Source organism: Tiliqua scincoides, chromosome 2, assembly GCF_035046505.1.
Source record: "Tiliqua scincoides isolate rTilSci1 chromosome 2, rTilSci1.hap2, whole genome shotgun sequence".
Lineage (NCBI taxonomy): Eukaryota > Metazoa > Chordata > Lepidosauria > Squamata > Scincidae > Tiliqua > Tiliqua scincoides.
The window spans coordinates 120,706,740-120,724,694 of NC_089822.1; the positions used below are offsets into that span (position 1 = coordinate 120,706,740).

At 46.0% G+C, this 17,955-nt stretch overlaps 1 protein-coding gene across 1 annotated transcript in view; it reads left to right on the plus strand.

The window, feature by feature from the left end:
• The window catches only part of GMIP (GEM interacting protein), a 60,233-nt gene extending 42,641 nt beyond the window's left edge, over positions 1–17,592 (plus strand). The window contains exons 16-21 of the mRNA XM_066615143.1: positions 2,619–2,807; positions 3,528–3,665; positions 6,397–6,593; positions 11,644–11,932; positions 15,068–15,188; positions 16,182–17,592. Coding sequence (XP_066471240.1) covers positions 2,619–2,807; positions 3,528–3,665; positions 6,397–6,593; positions 11,644–11,932; positions 15,068–15,188; positions 16,182–16,567 — 1,320 coding nt within the window. The 3' untranslated portion in view covers positions 16,568–17,592. The remainder of the gene's footprint in view (positions 1–2,618; positions 2,808–3,527; positions 3,666–6,396; positions 6,594–11,643; positions 11,933–15,067; positions 15,189–16,181) is intronic.
• The last annotated feature ends 363 nt before the right edge of the window (positions 17,593–17,955 follow it).

Here is a 17,955-nt window from a genome sequence, read left to right on the forward strand (position 1 = left end):
AGCAGCTGGCTCGCTTTCTGCCATAGAGTTTGTGAAGCAACAGAGGCCTGACAAGAATGAGTGGGTTGGAAACCCTGCCAAGCAGCAGTTCACACTGGTTCCTGCAGGCAGGAAAGCTATAGGCCTCTCTTGTGATCTGCACAATGGTCTTACTTGTGGGACAGCTGCCTGTGGGGAGCAAGGAGAAACAGAGGTCATAACAAGGGACAGTCAACAGTCACACCTGTTCTCTGGATTGAGATGTCTACTTGAAGCAGGGGGAGCAACATAAAAGAGAAAACACAAAAGCCCAAAGAGTGACATTTACAGGTTGGCTTGGAGTAGAAGCAAAACTAATTCCTGAGGTATGTCTAACTAGAAATGTTCCTATAGTAGTTCCTACTGCTAGCAATGATGTCATTGGCTTATGTGATTGAATCAGTGTAAGCTACCTGGCCGTTCCATCCCACCTCTTCACCTCGACAGGTAGACTTGGCTGCCCAGTTGGTGAGCATATGCCAGTACCAATAGGGGAGTTGCTAGGAGTGGGATGTCAAGCTTGTTTAATCGAGTGGGCCAAATAGCATTCATGGTGCCTGCTGAGGGACAGAAGTGATGTCATTAAGCAGGAAGTGGCACCATTAAGCAGTTGATGACCAGAAATACAGTACGCACTTTTTTCACTGTGCGTGAATTTTAAATTCATTTAAAATTTGAATAAATTTACATAAGTTTACATAAATGAACTTATATGAATGAATGAAGGTCTTGCAATAGCTCAATGCCTATAAAAGGCCTTGCACAAAGCAAGGCTGGCCTTTCCTTTGCTGCCACTGCTGCATCACAGACGTGAAAGAGCAAGCAGTGGAGGGAGCTCTCATCCCACAGCTCACACGAGAGGTCAAACAGTCGCCCTCACACTGAGAGAAGTTGCATTGGGCCAGTGCAGGCTTCAACAAATCTCTGGAGGGCCAGAGGCTCATTGGAGACTGGGGGCTCCCTGAGGGCCGCATTGAGAGGCCTCAAGGGCCGCAAGTGGCCCCTGGGCCAGGGTTTGGGCACCCCTGCACTAGGTGATGTGCTGGGGGGGAGGGTGTTTGACACGCCCTGGGGGAGGACGCGCTAACATCGCAGGGTTAGGAGCCACTGTGTCCTATCATACACTGTTGGATGCGGAATGGCCGGTGGAGTGCAGTGCAAAAATCAGAAGTGAAATTGCTCCTTTTGTTCAAAAGTTATGGCCAAAAAACTGGAAGGAAAAAATGCATGAAGCCCTCTAGAAAGTGAAAGTGAGCCATATCTCGTGTTTACTCATGAGTAGGCATGCTTGCCATAGTCCATCGGAAAGGGCAGGCTGAGAGGAATCCAACAACACCAGAATGGTCCCCATCCAATGAATACAGCCCACAAAAACACCCAAGAAGCTCCCCCTGCTCCCAGCTGCGAGTCTGAGCCCGAAACTGGTGGCTGGCCAGGCTGGTGGCCAGGCCAGGCCAAGCTAGGCTGATGGCTGCATTTACTTGCAAGTAGGTGGACTTGCCTTAGTCAAGGCAGGCTGAGAGGCTCCAAGGATGTCAGAGTGGTCCTTATCCAATGAGTGCAGCCCCCAAAAACACTGGAGAAGGAGGTTCCTCCCTCCCAGCTGCCTCCCTCCCAGTCTATGGAGCCCTATGGAAAGCAAAGCAGCCTTACAGTCACATTTACTCGCAAGTAGGCAAATGTGCCTTGGCTGGTGGTCAGGCCAGGCAAAGGGGAATATGAGGATACCAGAAGGGTCCTGATCCAAAGGAGCTGCTCCAGAAGGCATCCTCCCCCCCTAAAAAAGAACAAAAAAGAGGCTTGAGTGATAAGGGGAAAGTTTTCTATTTTGCACTTGTGAAGCCAGGTGGGTCTTTATTCTGATGTGCTTGAAATAGAACTTTCAACTGGGCACTGGGAGGGCTGGAAATCTCACTGATTCTTTTTGGGGGGTTGTTATTGCAGGCAGACTACAGAGTAAGCCCCACTGACCATTATGGGACTTACTTCAGAGTAGACATGCATAGGATTGGACTCACAGGCTGCAATTCTACCCACACTTTCCTGAGAGTAAGTCCCATTGACCACTATGGGACTTACTTCAGAGTAGACATCCATAGGATTGGGCTCACAGGCTGCAACCCTACCCACACTTTCCTGAGAGTAAGCCCCATTGACCACTATGGGACTTACTTCAGAGTAGATTCACTTGATGGAACAGGACTGGCTCCCCCTTATTTAATTATTTTATTTTAATTTGCTTGATGATGTCACTTCTGGCCATGACATCACTTCCAGTGGGTCCTGAACAGATTGTCATTCTAAAAAGTGGATCCCGGTGCTAAAAAGTTTGAGAACTGCTGCAGTAAGGTGTTAGTAAGTTGACACAGGTGTGTGTGTGAGAGAGAGAGAGACTCTACACGTTTTCAAAATCACTAAAATCAGAATTTGGAGGAATAAGACCATCATGTTTATATATCAAGTACTAACCAGGCTTGACCCTGCTTAGCTTCCAAGATCAGACGAGATCGGGCAGCATTAGAGTATGGAGATGTGATAAATGAACATGGGGTGTCTACTCCCAGCCAAACTAATTCAGTACCTCTCTGGGTCACTTTCAGTGCTTCCTGACATGTCACAAGAAATGCCTGGAGATTCTCCTCATCAACTGTGGTCACCAGAAGCTACCAGCACGGGTGTCACTTTTTGGGATCGACTTCACTCAAGTGCCACGAGATTTCCCAGAGGAGGTACCATTCATTGTGGTGAAGTGTACCTCTGAGATAGAAGCTCGTGCCCTGGGAGTGCAGGTAATTAATTTCCTTCAGACGCAAATCCATCACAGCTCAAGCTCTGCTCTTGTTAGAATCTGAAACAAGCAGTAGAAGGGTAGCCATCCTCCATCCCTATTCCAATCCATCCTCCATCCCAAAGAGAGAGCCTGGATTAAAGGAAAACCTGGATAGATAAAAGTGGTATAGATAGGTTCCCTTGTATTCCTTGACTTCATGAAAGCATGGCATTCAGCATACTAGAAGTCATAGACTTAGGGCGCAATCCTAACCAACTTTCCAGAACTAACATAAGGGCAATGCAACTCCGAGATAAGGGAACAAACATTGCCTTCCCTTGAGGAGGTCTCTGTGACTGCTCCCTAACTGCAGGATGTAGCACATGCCCCACTGGCACAGCTATGACAGTACTGGAAAGTTGGTTAGGATTGTGCCCTTATTTGCCTATTGTGCATCATTTATTGCCTTAATTCAGGGGTGGCCAACCAACAGCACACCCGCCCACCCCCTCCTGATCCACAAGACATGGCTCAGAGTTCCAGGAAACGGAGAGGAACTGTATATGTGGCTTCTTCAGCTTGGTGACCTGGGAGGCTCTGGAACACCAAGCAGCTCCCTGCCTCACTGCTTGGTCAAAGAGCTTCTCTCTCTCTCTCTCTCTCTCTCTCAATACATATACCACCCTGTTCTCCAGTTAGAGACTCAGACAGGAGCAAACTCTTTGTTTTCTGGATTCAGGGGATTTACCGGATCAGTGGAGCCAAAGCCCGCATGGAAAGATTGTGCCAAGCCTTTGAAAATGGCCGGGGGCTGGTGGAACTCTCAGATCATTCACCTCATGACATCACAGGAGTCTTGAAACATTTCCTTAAGGAGGTAAGTAGTAGACGTGAAGAGAGACATCCTTAGCATCCCATATTCCTACCCTTGAAAACTATTTTTCCAGTGTCTTTGTTTTTAACAGACAGTGGGAGCTCATCACATTCCTCATCATTAAATATTTGGGGGTTGTTTTGTTTAAGCATAAAGACAGATGTAATATTATAACTTTGAGAACTCATAGCTAGTCCCTCAGCTGCAGAGCAAGCTTTTGTTTCTTTCCAGCCTCAATTTGAATACCAAGGAATCACGAAGGATGCTCACTTTAGAATTATTTAAATCCCCCATATGCTGTAATATATTTATATGTCCATCTTTCATGTTCTCAATTTTCAAAAAAGAACCTTTTTTTAACATGTAAAACTACCTGAGAAGGTGTCAGTGGTATTGCAAGTACTAGCGGCACACTGCCATCCACTTCTGACTTCTGCTGCAAAATTGTAGGAACGGTTTGGTTTGGCTTTTTTCAGAGCTGGGTCTTTTAAAATAATCTTTATCTGAATACAGTAAGAATGCTTCCAAAGCAGTCCCACTGCGCTAATAGTGTTAGATTTATCTTCACCCTACATTGAATTTTACGCAGAACTGTGCTAAACCAGTGAACGTAGTTTCTGAAGTGGATAAGCAACAATTGGTTGGATGGAACTTGATGGATAGGGGAGCTGTAGAGTATTGGAGCAACACTGAATGCCTGTTTAAGACTGAGTTTCCTGGGGTCCAAGCACTTCCAACAGATAACCCACCTCCAGGGCTTTTTTCCTAATGGAACTCAGGGGAATGGAGTTCCTGCACCTTTTTGCAGGGGCCCCTCCCCTTCGGAGGCATTCCAGGAGGGGGGGAGCAAAACAGGGGCATTCACTAGGTGGGTGCTAGGGGGTGCAGGGTGGGCGGGTGCCTGGCCCCTGCCTGACTGCACAACGACCCCCTCCTGCCCCCATCCCCAAGCTCTTGCCTGAGCCCAGCCCGCCTCCCCTCCCCCCGCGCTCTGCTTCCCTGCGCAGCTTCCAAGCCGGTGGAGGGTGTGGGGGACACATACCAAGGAGGAGGATGGACAGCCAGCCAGCCAGCCAGACGGGCTACGGCACCCACAGAATGCCCAGGTACTGACTTGGCAGAGGAGGAGGGGAAGGAAGCTGGCTGGTGCAGCCCCTGTGCCAATCTGCAGCACAGCCTAGGCGTGTCTACTTAGAAGTAAGTCTCATTGTACTCAATGGGGCTTGCTCCTGGGAAAGGGTACATAGCCTTGCAGCCTGAGAGCCCAAGCCTATGCATGTCTACTCAGAAGTAAGTTCCATTGTGTTCAATGGGGCTTACTCCCGGGAAAGTGTCATAGCCTTACAGCCTGAGTAGACAGGCAGAGGGGCTCTGAGGCTGCAGTCCTCTCCACACTTTCCTGGGAGGAAGCCCCATTGACTCTAATGGGACTGACTTCTGAGTAGACAGGCACAGGATTGGGCCCTGAGGCTGCCATCCTATCCACAGTAAGCCCCATTCACTAAAGTGGACTTCTGAGTAGACATGCATAGGATTGGGCTCTTAGGCTGCAATCCTAGGCACTTTCCTGGGAGTAAGCTCTATTGACTAGAACGAGACTTACTTCAGAGTAGACATACCTAGGATTGGGCTCTTAATTCTGGCAGAGATATATATCTGCACCCGTTTTCACATGCTAAGGGCAGGTGAAAAGGGATTCTACATGTGTACAACGTGCTGTCCAGCCTTGCCAGAGATCTTCCTCATCCTTCCCCCACAAGCATGCCCTCCGCCAGCCAGCGTTTGCAGCTCCTATCCAGCAATGCACAGCAGCTGCTCAGGGCAGCAAATTGCATGCCAAGCGCCTTCCCAAAGACACAGAGTATTCTGGTACTTGAATTAAACCATATTTAATAGCTTGTTTACAAACATAGCTGTTTCTATGTGCACCTAAGGACCCCTCAAGTGTAAGAATTCCTTTTTTGTTCTTACTCCCACAGTTGCTTAGAGTAATTTTACTACATGGAACTCATGTAAGCCATTTTTCAGAATCCATTCACTGCTTCCTCTCCTCGAAGTGGTGCCACACTACATACTACACGCTACAAATGCACCTGTACAGTATTTTTCCCCATGTGTAGAAAAAGTAGCTAGGGGGAAGGGGATGTGGAGATTGACAGCCCAATCCTATGCATGTCTACTCAGAAGTAAGTTCATCTTTAGGTGGGAAGCACATAAAATATTTTATTTCTCCAATAAAAAATGGTTTTAAAAATAAATAAATAAACAAACAAACAAACAAACAAATAAATAAAAGATTAACAAGTCGTGAGTTCCTGCACCTTTTTTTTTTTACAAAAAAGCACTGCCCACCTCTATCAACATTTATACTAATTGTACCACAGTGTAAAGAGCCCCTTGCTGAACAAAGGTGATTATGTCACCTGTTTCAGAGCCCCACTACCTGGCACCTACACTACAGCAACACAGATAGTTATGGGAGCCCACTGTGTTTCCTGTCTGAGACACTCTAGGAACTAGGACTGCTGGGCTCAATCAATTCAGATAATGGGAAAATATTGCTTCTGGATTGAAATATGGAAAGGGATAGAATATGTGCACAGGTACTACCAGGCCAGAGTTTTCTGATAGTAGTGTAGCTCAGTGGAATCTGAAAACATTTGCAATTATATCTAAGCCCAGAGGACCAGTGTGGGGAAGGTGTTCTGATGCTTGTTTCCTATTCTTGACATAGCTCTCCAGTCCTGTGCTGCCATACAAACTCTATGATGAATTCATGACCCACGCAAAGAGCTTGCATGGACGTGAAGACAGAACAGGGGGTGATTCTGAGACTTTGGCAGATCCCATCAAGAATACAAAGGATTTGCTGAGCAAGCTGCCAGCAACAAATTACAATACTTTACGGCATCTCATTGCTCATCTATACAGGTACCAGCTGTTGTCAAAAAGTTAGATCTGGTGAATTAGACGGAGCTGAACAATTTCCATTTTAAATGCTTAACAAACAGAAATATTGGCTACACCCTTAAAATGGACACCTGGATTTATTTATCTATTAAATTTGTGTCTTGGTTTTTACCAGAGGCTTGGACTGCCAATAGAGTATCTAAAAGGCACAATTTCCAGCCCCATTCTTAGGGGGAAAGAAAAAAAAACACTTGGATTTTTTAACAGAAGCAGACAGAGATTGGCTTCCCTAAGTCAAGAAAATCTGTTTATACCTTTTGTAAGGTGGAGCTAGACAGCAGCTTCTTCTAGGGCAGTGGTTTTTAAACTGTGTTCCAGTATTATCTGGTTCCTTGGTTAAATCATCAGTAATGGTTCAAAAGCTTCCCTGAAAGGCAGTCTGCCTGTGACTACTGATCTTATCCTGGAATGTGTAACTTCAGGGGAGTAATGACTGTGATCTAGGTTAGGGCACTTGTTCAGCTCATGTGGGACTACAGTAGGCCATAGAACATTCTGCAGACACCTCTGCAAGGGTGCAGGAACCCAGTGGCAGACAAATCAATGTGGAAAGGGCATTCTGAAGACAGGCAAGCTGAAAATCTCACTTCTGGAGACAAGCAACTTTGGGAAAAGGGCAGGTTGGAATGGCAAAGTGGTTAGTGTACTTCACCCTTTTCCCCTTGCAACACATTTCTGCCCAAGATGCTTTGACATGTTTATCCTTGCAAACATTTAGAACGTTATGGGAGACAAACAGTTTGGGGAGACAGTTGCAGGGAAACGTGGCACATGTGAAAAATATTAAGCACCTGCTTTGTCCATTCCAAACTGTCCTCTCCCTATGCTATTTCTCCTTGGAAGCAGTGGCGTAGCTAACAGGGTGCAGGGGGTAGCAATTGCACTAGGCATCAAGCTTTAGGGGGGTAACAACCTGAGCTTGACACTAGTGACCAAAATTGTGAAAATCTTGGTATGTATGAATAATACCATCATGTTATATATCATTGGAAGGGTAATTTAATGCAGAATGCAATGAAATGAACCACATTGGAATATCTATATTCTAACAAAAGTTATGGCCAATTAACCAGAAAATGAAAACACAACTGCCTTATGGAACAAAAAGTGGATTTTCTTAACTCATATCTGACCTATGAGACTGATTGTTTCAGAGCCAATGACATGTTATTGTAATACAGCTTGGAACCAATAAGGTGTTAACATGAGTCAGCTCTCATTTCCATGTATCATAATACAGTTACCCCTGCTAACTGAGTAGAAAGGCACTTTTTCAAGTGGTGCTCCTCTTACATTTAGCAAGGGGAGAATAACCTTCCCTCTTCACCCCAGCACAGTGTCTTACACCAATCAGGTGCACATTTTTTATTTATTTACTTAATTAAATTTGATTTTTGTCTTGGGGGGGGGGGGCTAAAAATCTTCTTTGACCCTAGGTAGCAGATAGATACCTTAGCTATGCCACTGGCTGGAGGAAGGTGGCAGAGCAAGTGGGTGGTGATCTGCTGGGGGGAAGAGGCAGGTTTCTCCCCAATTTTCACTTTTTTAAAAGCTGAGGCATGACATCACTTTCAGCTGTGACATCACTAACGGGCCATCATTTTGAGCTTGGCACCAGGCTACACAGTCGTTAGCTATGCCACTGCCTAGAAGAAGAAGCTGCCAGCATTGGGTTATGAATATTAGCATGTAACATATAGTTCTGTACTAAGTGCAACTAATGTTCAGTGGCATTACTAGGAAGCTGCGGGGGTGTGTGGGCCACACCGGGTGATATGCACTGGGGGGTCATGCACTAAAATCACGCGTTTTAGGAATAATACCATCACTCCATATACAGTTCAATGTGGAATTTACAGTAGAATGCGATGAAAAAAACTGGAGTGAAATACCTCCTTTCTATCAAAAGTTTTGGCCAAATAACCGGAAAACAAAAATGCAAGGAGCTTTATGGAAAGTAGGGCCCCCTCTAGGTCCCCACGGAAGCATCTCGGAGGCTCCCGATGGTGTCAGAAACTGTGCTTCCAGTTTTCTGGAACCACAGTTTATAGCATTGGGCGGTGGTATTCAAACTGGGTCGTTGCAACACCCCAGCCCAGCCAGGAGGCAGTGGCACGATCACCAGGATTGCGCTACTCAGAGGGGCTGCAGGGGCTTGGTTACACTTGCCCAAGCCTCCTGCAGCCTCCCGGGGGTGCGGGGAGCCCTGCGTGACTTTCTGCAGGGCTCCCCAGGTCAGGGAAAGTGAGAGTGGGGTGATGCCGCCTCACCTCCAGTAAACCAGAAGCGGAGCGCAATCACTCCACTTTCCCTTCTGACTAGGCTTCACGGACTGGAGTGCACCCTGCAGTCCCTGCAGCAGCCGTCCCTGGGTGTGGGGAGCCGGTCAGGGTAAGTGAGAGTGGAGAGATCACGTTCTGCTTCCGGTTTAGCAGAAGCAAGCGCGATCTCTCCACTCTCACTTTCCCTGACCTGGGGAGCCCTGCAGGTGCTCGCGCAGGGCTCCCTGCATCCAGGGACGGCTGCTGCAGGGACTGCAGGGTGCACCCCAGTCCCTGCAGCCCCCTGAGCGACGCGATCCTGTGGATCGCGTTGCTGCCTTCCTCCTCCCTCCCACCCCTGGAAAGATTTCCTGCAGGTTTCAAACTCCCTGAGAGTTTGAAAACTGCAGGCATTAGGGAACCTCAGAGAGGTTTCCCTGACACAGCCCTGGGTTGTGCAAGGCTCCATGAGCCTCAGGTGAGTGGAGGGCAGGTTTTCGCTCGAGGGGAGGGTGGTGACAGCTGATGAACATGGAACTCAACTGATGCTCCAGAAGGCAGCCCCCCCCCCCCCACTACAAAGGATAAAAACAGAGGCTTCAGCTGGTGAATGTTTTTCGGTTTTAGACTTGGCAAGCGGGACCCTGACAGTGATGTGGTTTAAATATAAGAGCTTAAATTGAACTGGGCACTGAGTAGGACTGAAAATCTTAATGATTTGGTGGGGGGGATTACAGGCAGGCTACAGAGAAAATACATTTCATGGAATAGGGCTGGCGTCCCCTTGTTTGTTTGTTTTTTTTACTTTAATTTTATTATTTATAATTATTTAATTTTCTTGATGTCGCTTGATGTCATTTCCGGTGGGTCCTGGACAGATTGTCATTCTAAAAAGTGGGTTGTGGTGCTAAAAGTTTGAGACATCGCCACACCCACCACCCAGGGTGTTGCCCCGCCCACTGCATGGTCAGAGTTTCATCATGGGGGTGATGCACTGACCTCCCAGGTGCACCAGGTGTGGTGAACCCTAGTAATGCCACTGCTAATGTTAGAGATGGTTTGCTCACCTGTACTCACTTTTGCACTCATCCTTAACCTAGTTAAGCTTTAAACCTAGCAGGTTTTAAGAAAAATGGATATCCATGATATATTTGGGAATTCTTATCAGGATAGCGGAAGTTAGCAAAAAAATGGAGGCTTAGTTGTGTGAACTCTAGCAATGACAACCAATACAAGGGAGCTAGAAGGTTAGCAGTAGCACAGTTTGTATTGCATCAGTACATTTGAGTCACAGTTGTTATTCATGTGTTAGGCAGGATCTAACTTCCTCCCTTAAGATGGCTCTTCTTTTGTAGAGAAATAGCATTTTTCCAGCACCCAAGCTGCAATATTTTGTTGCTGGGAAATGGGGATTCTTCTCTTGACAGCAAACCCACAGTCATTGGGAATGGTGCATTGAATATGATGGCATAACCCAGCTGCTATAGGAGAGTGCCTATCATGGAGGGAACTGTATTGCAACATGTTCCTGCTATTCCCATGCATCATGGGCATGCTTTTAAGAGTTGAGTGAGTAGTTCTTCTGACTCCACAAAACTGCATGGTGAAAATGACTACCAATTCCACCAAAAATAAAAATAAAAAAAAATGGAGAAATACCCCAGCTCCACGGTGTCTCTTATTTCTGAAACATTTTTTCAAGCTGTTGGTGTCAGGGTCAAGATAGGGACTGCCAGCAACCGTGCACTGATCTAGGGCAGTAATGTCTAGTGGTTAGCCTACTCACTTCCTTTCTGTTCCTCTCTCTTCCCTGTTTGGCCATATAGCTTACTGGGAAAAAGCCTTGGTAGATTGAATCCACTGCCACTAGCCCAGGAAATCAGGTTACCTAGAGGGCTTCCTGGGCACAACTCCCCTCCTCAAATACCTAATACTGAGCCTCAGGGGTTTCTGTCAAAATCACTCTCACAGTAGCACTTGCAGAGCAACGAGACATGACAATCCACCTTACTTCCCATACCAGGAAATAGGCAGACTCGGAGTAATGTAAGCAATTTGTTAAAATTCTAATAAAGGAAAAAGGAAATAACAGAACAAGAAAAAGAGTAAGGAGAGTTGAATCTGGGGGGGGGGAGGTTTTCTGCAATCATGCAAATGGCCAGCAGATGGCGATGTGATGCTGATGGAATCTCGAGCATGCTTTTAACTCGGAGCTGTACCTTGAACTTTGAAAGAGGCTTGGAGCAAAAGAGGTCTGTAAAAAGCTGAAGGATTTAGAGAATTCTAAAATAACACAAAAACTTGACAGTGCTACATACATGGTTCTTATCTGATCATACTTGGTAATTTAACCACCAGGTCTTTTCCCTTGCATTCCCAGTGAGTCTGAGGGGCTCTCCTCTAAATAGATGGAGGACAAAGAGAGAGAACTTCCGCCCAGTTGAAAGTTTTATCATTCAGCTGGAATGATGTCATCCTGTTATTTGATTGGAGGAGTGCTAGCTGCTTGTCCAGTCTCCTTGAAACTTGATCAGCCAGTTTGGTTGGTCCTCGCTGCTTTGAACCCAGTTTGCATTTCCCTTCCACCAAGCTCTCTGTAATTTGCATCCCAGTTCTGAATGACACAGACTGGCTTTTGAATTTCAAACTTGCTCCCACATAAGAAAATAGACAAAATACACCCAGAAATACACATTTTATACAGTTAGCAAACCTGCTAAGTCCTTGTTGGCTGTCTTTCTCCCTACCAGGGTGGCTGAGAACTACGAAGAGAACAAGATGTCACCCAACAACCTGGGAATCATCTTTGGTCCGACACTAATCCGCCCTCCCTTTGGCAACGATGTTTCCATGTCATGCCTTGTGGATTCGGGGTACCAGTCCCAGCTGGTTGAGTTCCTCATCCTCAACTATGAACGGATTTTTGGGATGGATGATCTACCTTCATCTGGGCTTTGTGAGCGTGACAACTCTTTGAGAGGAGCAAATGTCAATGAAGCTCTTTCAAACAATGAAGGAGACTTTGATGTATCTTCTGAGGTAGGAAGTGGCGGGGAGGGAATTCCCCATTATATGCTTTCCCATCCCTTAAGGAGCTATTTCATTTTCCTACCCCCTCTCCACCCACACAAGAAAGATGGCAGACTTTAGCATCATGTTACTGTTCTGAATGTGGGAGCTGGGGCAGGGAGAACTGTGGCTCAGTAGTAGCACAACTGCTGTCCACTTATGTGAGACTCCAGATACAATCTTTGGCATCTTCTAAGAACATAAGAACAGCCCCACTGGATCAGGCCATGGGCCCATCTAGTCCAGCTTCCTGTATCTCACAGCGACCCACCAAATGCCCCAGGGAGCACACCGGATAACAAGGGACCTGCATCCTGGTGCCCTCCCTTGCATTGGCATTCTGACATAGCCCATTTCTAAAATCAGGAGGTTGCACATACACATCATGGCTTGTAACCCGTAATGGATTTTACCTGCAGAAACTTGTCCAATTCCCTTTTAAAGGCATCTAGGCCAGATGCCATCACCACATCCTGCGACAAGGAGTTCCACAGACCAGCCACACACTGAGTAAAGAAATATTTTCTTTTGTCTGTCCTAACTCTCCCAACACTCAATTTTAGTGGCTATCCCCTGGTTCTGGTGTTATGTGAGAGTGTAAAGAGCATCTCTCTATCCTTCCCATGCATAATTTTGTATGTCTCAATCATGTCCCCCCTCAAGCGTCTCTTTTCTAGGCTGAAGAGGCCCAAACGCCGTAGCCTTTCCTCATGAGGAAGGTGCCCCAGCCCAGTAATAATCTTAGTCGCTATCTTTTGCACCTTTTCTATTTCCACTATGTCTTTTTTGAGATGCGGCAATCAGAACTGGACGCAAAACTCCAAGTGTGGCCTTACCATCGATTTGTACAATGGCATTATAATATTAGCCATTTTGTTCTCAATACCTTTTCTAATGGTCTCAAGCATAGAATTGGCCTTCTTCACTGCTGCTGCACATTGGGTCGACACTTTTATCGACCTGTCCACCACCACCCCAAGATCTGTTTCCTGATCTGTCACAGACAGCTCAGAACCCATTAGCCTATATGTGAAGTTTTGATTTTTTGCCCCAATGTGCATGACTTTACACTTACTTACATTGAAATGCACCTGCCATTTTGCTGCCTATTCTGCCAGTTTGTAGAGATCCTTCTGGAGCTCCTCACAATCACGTCTGGTCTTCACCACTAGGAAAAGTTTGGTGTCGTCTGCAAGCTTAGCCACCTCACTGCTCAACCCTGTCTCCAGGTCATTTATGAAGAGGTTGAACCAGTCCCAGGACAGATCTGTGGGGCACATCGCTTTTCACCTCCATTGTGAAAATTGCCCATTGACACCCACTCTCTGTTTCCTGGTCTTCAACCAGGTCTCAATCCAGGAGAGGACCTGCCCTCTAATTCCCTGACTGTGGAGTTTTTTCAGTAGCCTTTGGTGAGGGACCATGTTGAACGCCTTCTGAAAGTCCAGATATATAATATCCACGGGTTCTCCCGCATCCACATGCCTGTTGACGTTTTCAAAGAATTATGAGGCAAGTTCGTGAGGCAAGACTTACCCTTACAGAAGCCATGCTGATTTTCCCTCAGCAATGCCTGTTAAAGGATAAGTTAAAGGATAAGTTATGAAAGAATTGCACATTTCAGTTATGTGAACCATTGGCTGATTTCAGAATATAAGCTAACCTACAGGATCAGAAGAATCTCACTATACTTTCATTGCTGGTCTGCATCACTTCATACTGCAGATGGGGCTGCTTTTGATTCTATTGATAGAGGGTTTTTCTGACGTTAATTAAACCTGATGGGTGTGGAGAAGAGACTCCTTATGTAAGACTGTTTTCTACCTGTCAAGTTAGGGTCTCTGCCTCTGGTAATCTATCTTAGCCCAACCCCATTAAAAGGGGTGTTAAATAAGGCTGTGTCCTGGCACCTACCTTATTTAATGCTTTACATAATGCTCCTGCTTTAGCCTTAGTAGATTCTCACTGCCCTAAATTGGGTACACTCCCAATACCATTGCTTTTATATGCGGACGACATGGAAATCAAATATCTGACCCCCCCCACACACACACACAGAAAACACCCCACACACAGAAAACTAGCACATCAAGAGAAAAGGTAGGCTAGAACTCTTCTCCTTGACACGCTAGTTTTATCTGTATAAATTTTTTTTTTTACATGGGAGAGCATTCAAATATGCAATCTCCAGCCAGCAGCTTGCTAGATTGTACCACATGATTCTGTTCAGCACATAGCTTGGTTCTGCTATTTAATATGAATAACAAACTATCAGGTTTTAGGTTATTAGGTTTAGATTCTCGGTTACTCACAAGATACAGATATCCCTTGTTGCATGCACTCTGCTACTGAACATGTCAGCCTACGTACGCTGGACATCTTTTTTGCAAACAAGATAGAGATGCCATTGTAAAATCTCCATGAAAAATGAATAAGCATTTGGAAGGGGATGACATTTTGACATCATTCCAAATTTCCCAAAATATAGATAAATATGATCATATTAAGATGCACAAAATATGGCAGCCAAGCCCTACAAAGGATAATACCAAAAGTTGGAGTGATCTTTTCCAAAATTTTGAAAGGAAAATGTAATGAAAATTGTTGTTTCTGCTGGGAAAGTCTGGTCTATGAGTCCAGTTTAGATAATCTTTCTACAAAAGCATTTTAAAATGTGGTACCTGGCTTTAAAATTTTGTAACGGAATTTTGTACTTACATTGTGATAGGATCCTTTCTACCTGGCTCTGATTCCACCTCCTGCAAGCTCTGTTTGCTTTGCTAATGATTTTCTTGCAGCAACTGCATCTTAGTAAAGTTGCTGGGGAACTTAATACCTACAGCAGTGATTTTCAACCTTTTTCATCTCACATCACACTGGCAAAGCACTAAAATGGTCAAGGCACACCATCAGCTTTTTGACAATTGACAAGGCACACTTTGCTGTCAATGGGGACTCACATCCCCTAATGGTCCTATTGATAAATGACCCTCTCCCAAATTCCCGTGGCACACCTGGGGACCATTCGTGGCACACCAGTGTGCCACAGCACGTTGGGTGAAAATGGCTGACCTACAGGTTCACAGACTTTGCATTTTCCAGCAGAACCATGATTGCAAGCCTTCTCCAAATGAGGATGACAGTTGCACTGAGGATTGTTCTTCCACTGATGACAGGCATCTACAGTGTACATCGCAAACAGATGCCGTGAACAGAGACACAATAGGTAAAGCTATGTGCATGTCATACGTTTTGGGAATAATGGTCCCTAGCCCCATCCCTTCCAAGCATTGCTATCCTACCACAGAGTCCCAACTCCCAAATAAGTCCATGCACATTTGGTTGCAGCCTCCAGTGGTGTAATCAGCTGGCAACTGCTGTTATGAGACTCTCTCCCTTGGGCATTCCAGAGCCTCTGCTCCTGTGGAGGGAGACAGAAACCAATCAGGCTCCACTACCTAGTTGACAGTTCCAGACCCCAGCCCCAGGTAGAATCAGTCAGCAACTGCTGTTCTTACCTTCCCCCTTGGGTATTCTAGAGTCTCTGTTCCTTGGGAGGGAGGCAGAAATCAATCAGGCTGCTCAAACTGACTTCCAGTTAATTTTGTCTGCTCTGTAATCAAGCAAGTTAGACACAGACAATACCTACTGTGTTCTTGAGATGAAGATGTTTAATTTCCCACATTGGCCACACCACACAGTCTGAGAGATGTGCTCATTTCCCTTGCAATGATTTCCATCATGCCATTTCTGAACTCACAGATCTCACTGCAGACTTTAGGAGACCCATCTCTGGATATTTTGCAACATTGCAAGGGATCCTGGGATTCACCTTTCAGATTTCATGCTGCTTAACTGACATCCTTGGCCTACTTAATGAGAGATGAAGGAGGGTAGGAACTTGAAGTCTTTGTTTGCCAGTGGGCTCTACATTTTCTTAAAAGGATTGGTGCCATACACCAACTGCAATTGCACTGATTGGTAGGAAGAGCTTTATTCCTACCTGACCCAGTGAAGACCCAGAGAGACAGAGAGGTCAAGGCAAGGCTCCTCAGGCTGAATTCTCTGTTTCCCTACCCCTTGGGAGATCCCGTTCACCCTTTATTAAGCACTAGTTTTTAGACCAGTATCTTTGCTTCTGGTGTGTTTGTGTGGGATGTTACACCAAACAAGTATTCTTGTGTTCTGATGCTCTCTAATGCATTTTCCTGTCACTCAGAGTTGAACAATGAGGATGGATGCGAATCAAAGCACTCTTTACTTGACCCAGATGCTATCAGCTCACAGACCAGGGGACGTTTCAGCCGAATGCCTGTGAAACATCCTCGCAGTGTCATCCCCAAAGTTCCCAGTCTGCCTCTGCTGACTGCTACCCTTTCTAGCCAACAGGCAAAAAGTGGCCTCCTTGAGTCAAGTCCCAGCAGCCGCAGTGCCTCACCAGACACCCGTGGGAATCGCAAGCACTTTGAGACTGCCAAACATACCCCAGAGACTGCCAGGATAGTGTCCAAGCTCCAGGCTCATAATGGAAACCAAGACTGCTGTCAGCCTGATCTGGGGACACCACTATGCAAGAAACCTGTGGATGAACTGACTGAGTCCTGAGCTTTAGTATATTCCTTTTAAGGAAGCAGATTGAACAGAGGGTTGAATTCCCATTTTTTGGCACTGATCCAGAAGGGCCACCTCTGCAGAAGCAGAAACTGTTGGCTGTCATCTCTCTATACCCCTAACAGTACACTTGAACCAGCCCTAGATGTCTCCTTACATATAGGATGAGTACTTTCCCCTCCAGATTTTACTGCTGCAAGCCATCTCTTTCCAGTATATTTTCATAGCTACCCCTGAAGGAAGCAGATAATCCAGATTTACACTGCTGTAAACTACAAAGCTGCGGTATAGACTATTGAAATAGGGATGATGCCTACTGGGAAATCTACCTGCAAGGGACTGGTGTAGGAGCTCAGTTCTCCATGGGATGTTTGGTCTGAGAGGATGAAGATTTGGGGGCAGATCTTGGGGATAACACTGCTTTGAATTCCAGGGAGTAATGAGTGGGGTACAGCAGTTTCCAAGGGATATATTTGGGACACAATACATTGTGTGGACTTCGGGGATAGGGTGTGGCTGTGCATGTAAGAACCAGTATGGTTGAGCAGTGGGGGTTTCCAAGGGAATGGAATGCTTTTGGGATGGACGATGTGGAGGTACTGAGAGTATACGGTGTGAGTGGCATCAGTTTGGTGTGTGCAGGGCTGTATGGTACCAAGTACGCTAAAAAAATCAAAAGGTGCATCAAAAAAAAGATAAATTTTGTGACCTGTAAAAATTAAGCATATTAATTGCTAACATTTTGCCATTTTAAAGCTAGTGTGCGTGTTTTATTCTGTTTTTGCTATTCATGGGGAAGGACAAGGAACTATGAAAGGCACCCAAGCATTTTGCACTATGTTATGCTATGTGTCTTTTAGGACATGTCTAATGTGCACACAGAGGAAATTATTCCAAGTGCAGGGACCAAGCACAGTGGCCAGTGGAACAACAGAATGGCATATGGCAATAGTTCTAAGAAGGGAAACACGGCAAGAAAGCCAAAGCTGCTTTCCCCAGGGGAAGTGTTACACTGTGAGAGGTGACTCACAAAAGGATGGCTGTTCAGCAGATGCTAGACCAGTGACTTCTTGGTTGCACTCAGGGAAGGGAAGAGGAGGAGAAGGCCTCCTGATGCCTGGGGAGTCAAGCCAAATGCTACCTCCCCTCATCGGATGATGTGCCAGCCTCTGCTTCTCTCACTCCCCCATTTTCTAGTTGAGCTCTCCCCTCCTCTCCACATTAATTTTTCATCTCTACCCCCTCTTCCTTTTCCAATCCAGGCAGTGGAAGGAGACAGAGGGGCAGTGGAAGCAAGTAAGTAACAAAGATGGGCACCCCCTTACCAATCTGTTGCCTGAGGCGACTTATGGATGGGCCAGCCCTGGGGAAGAAGAAAGGCT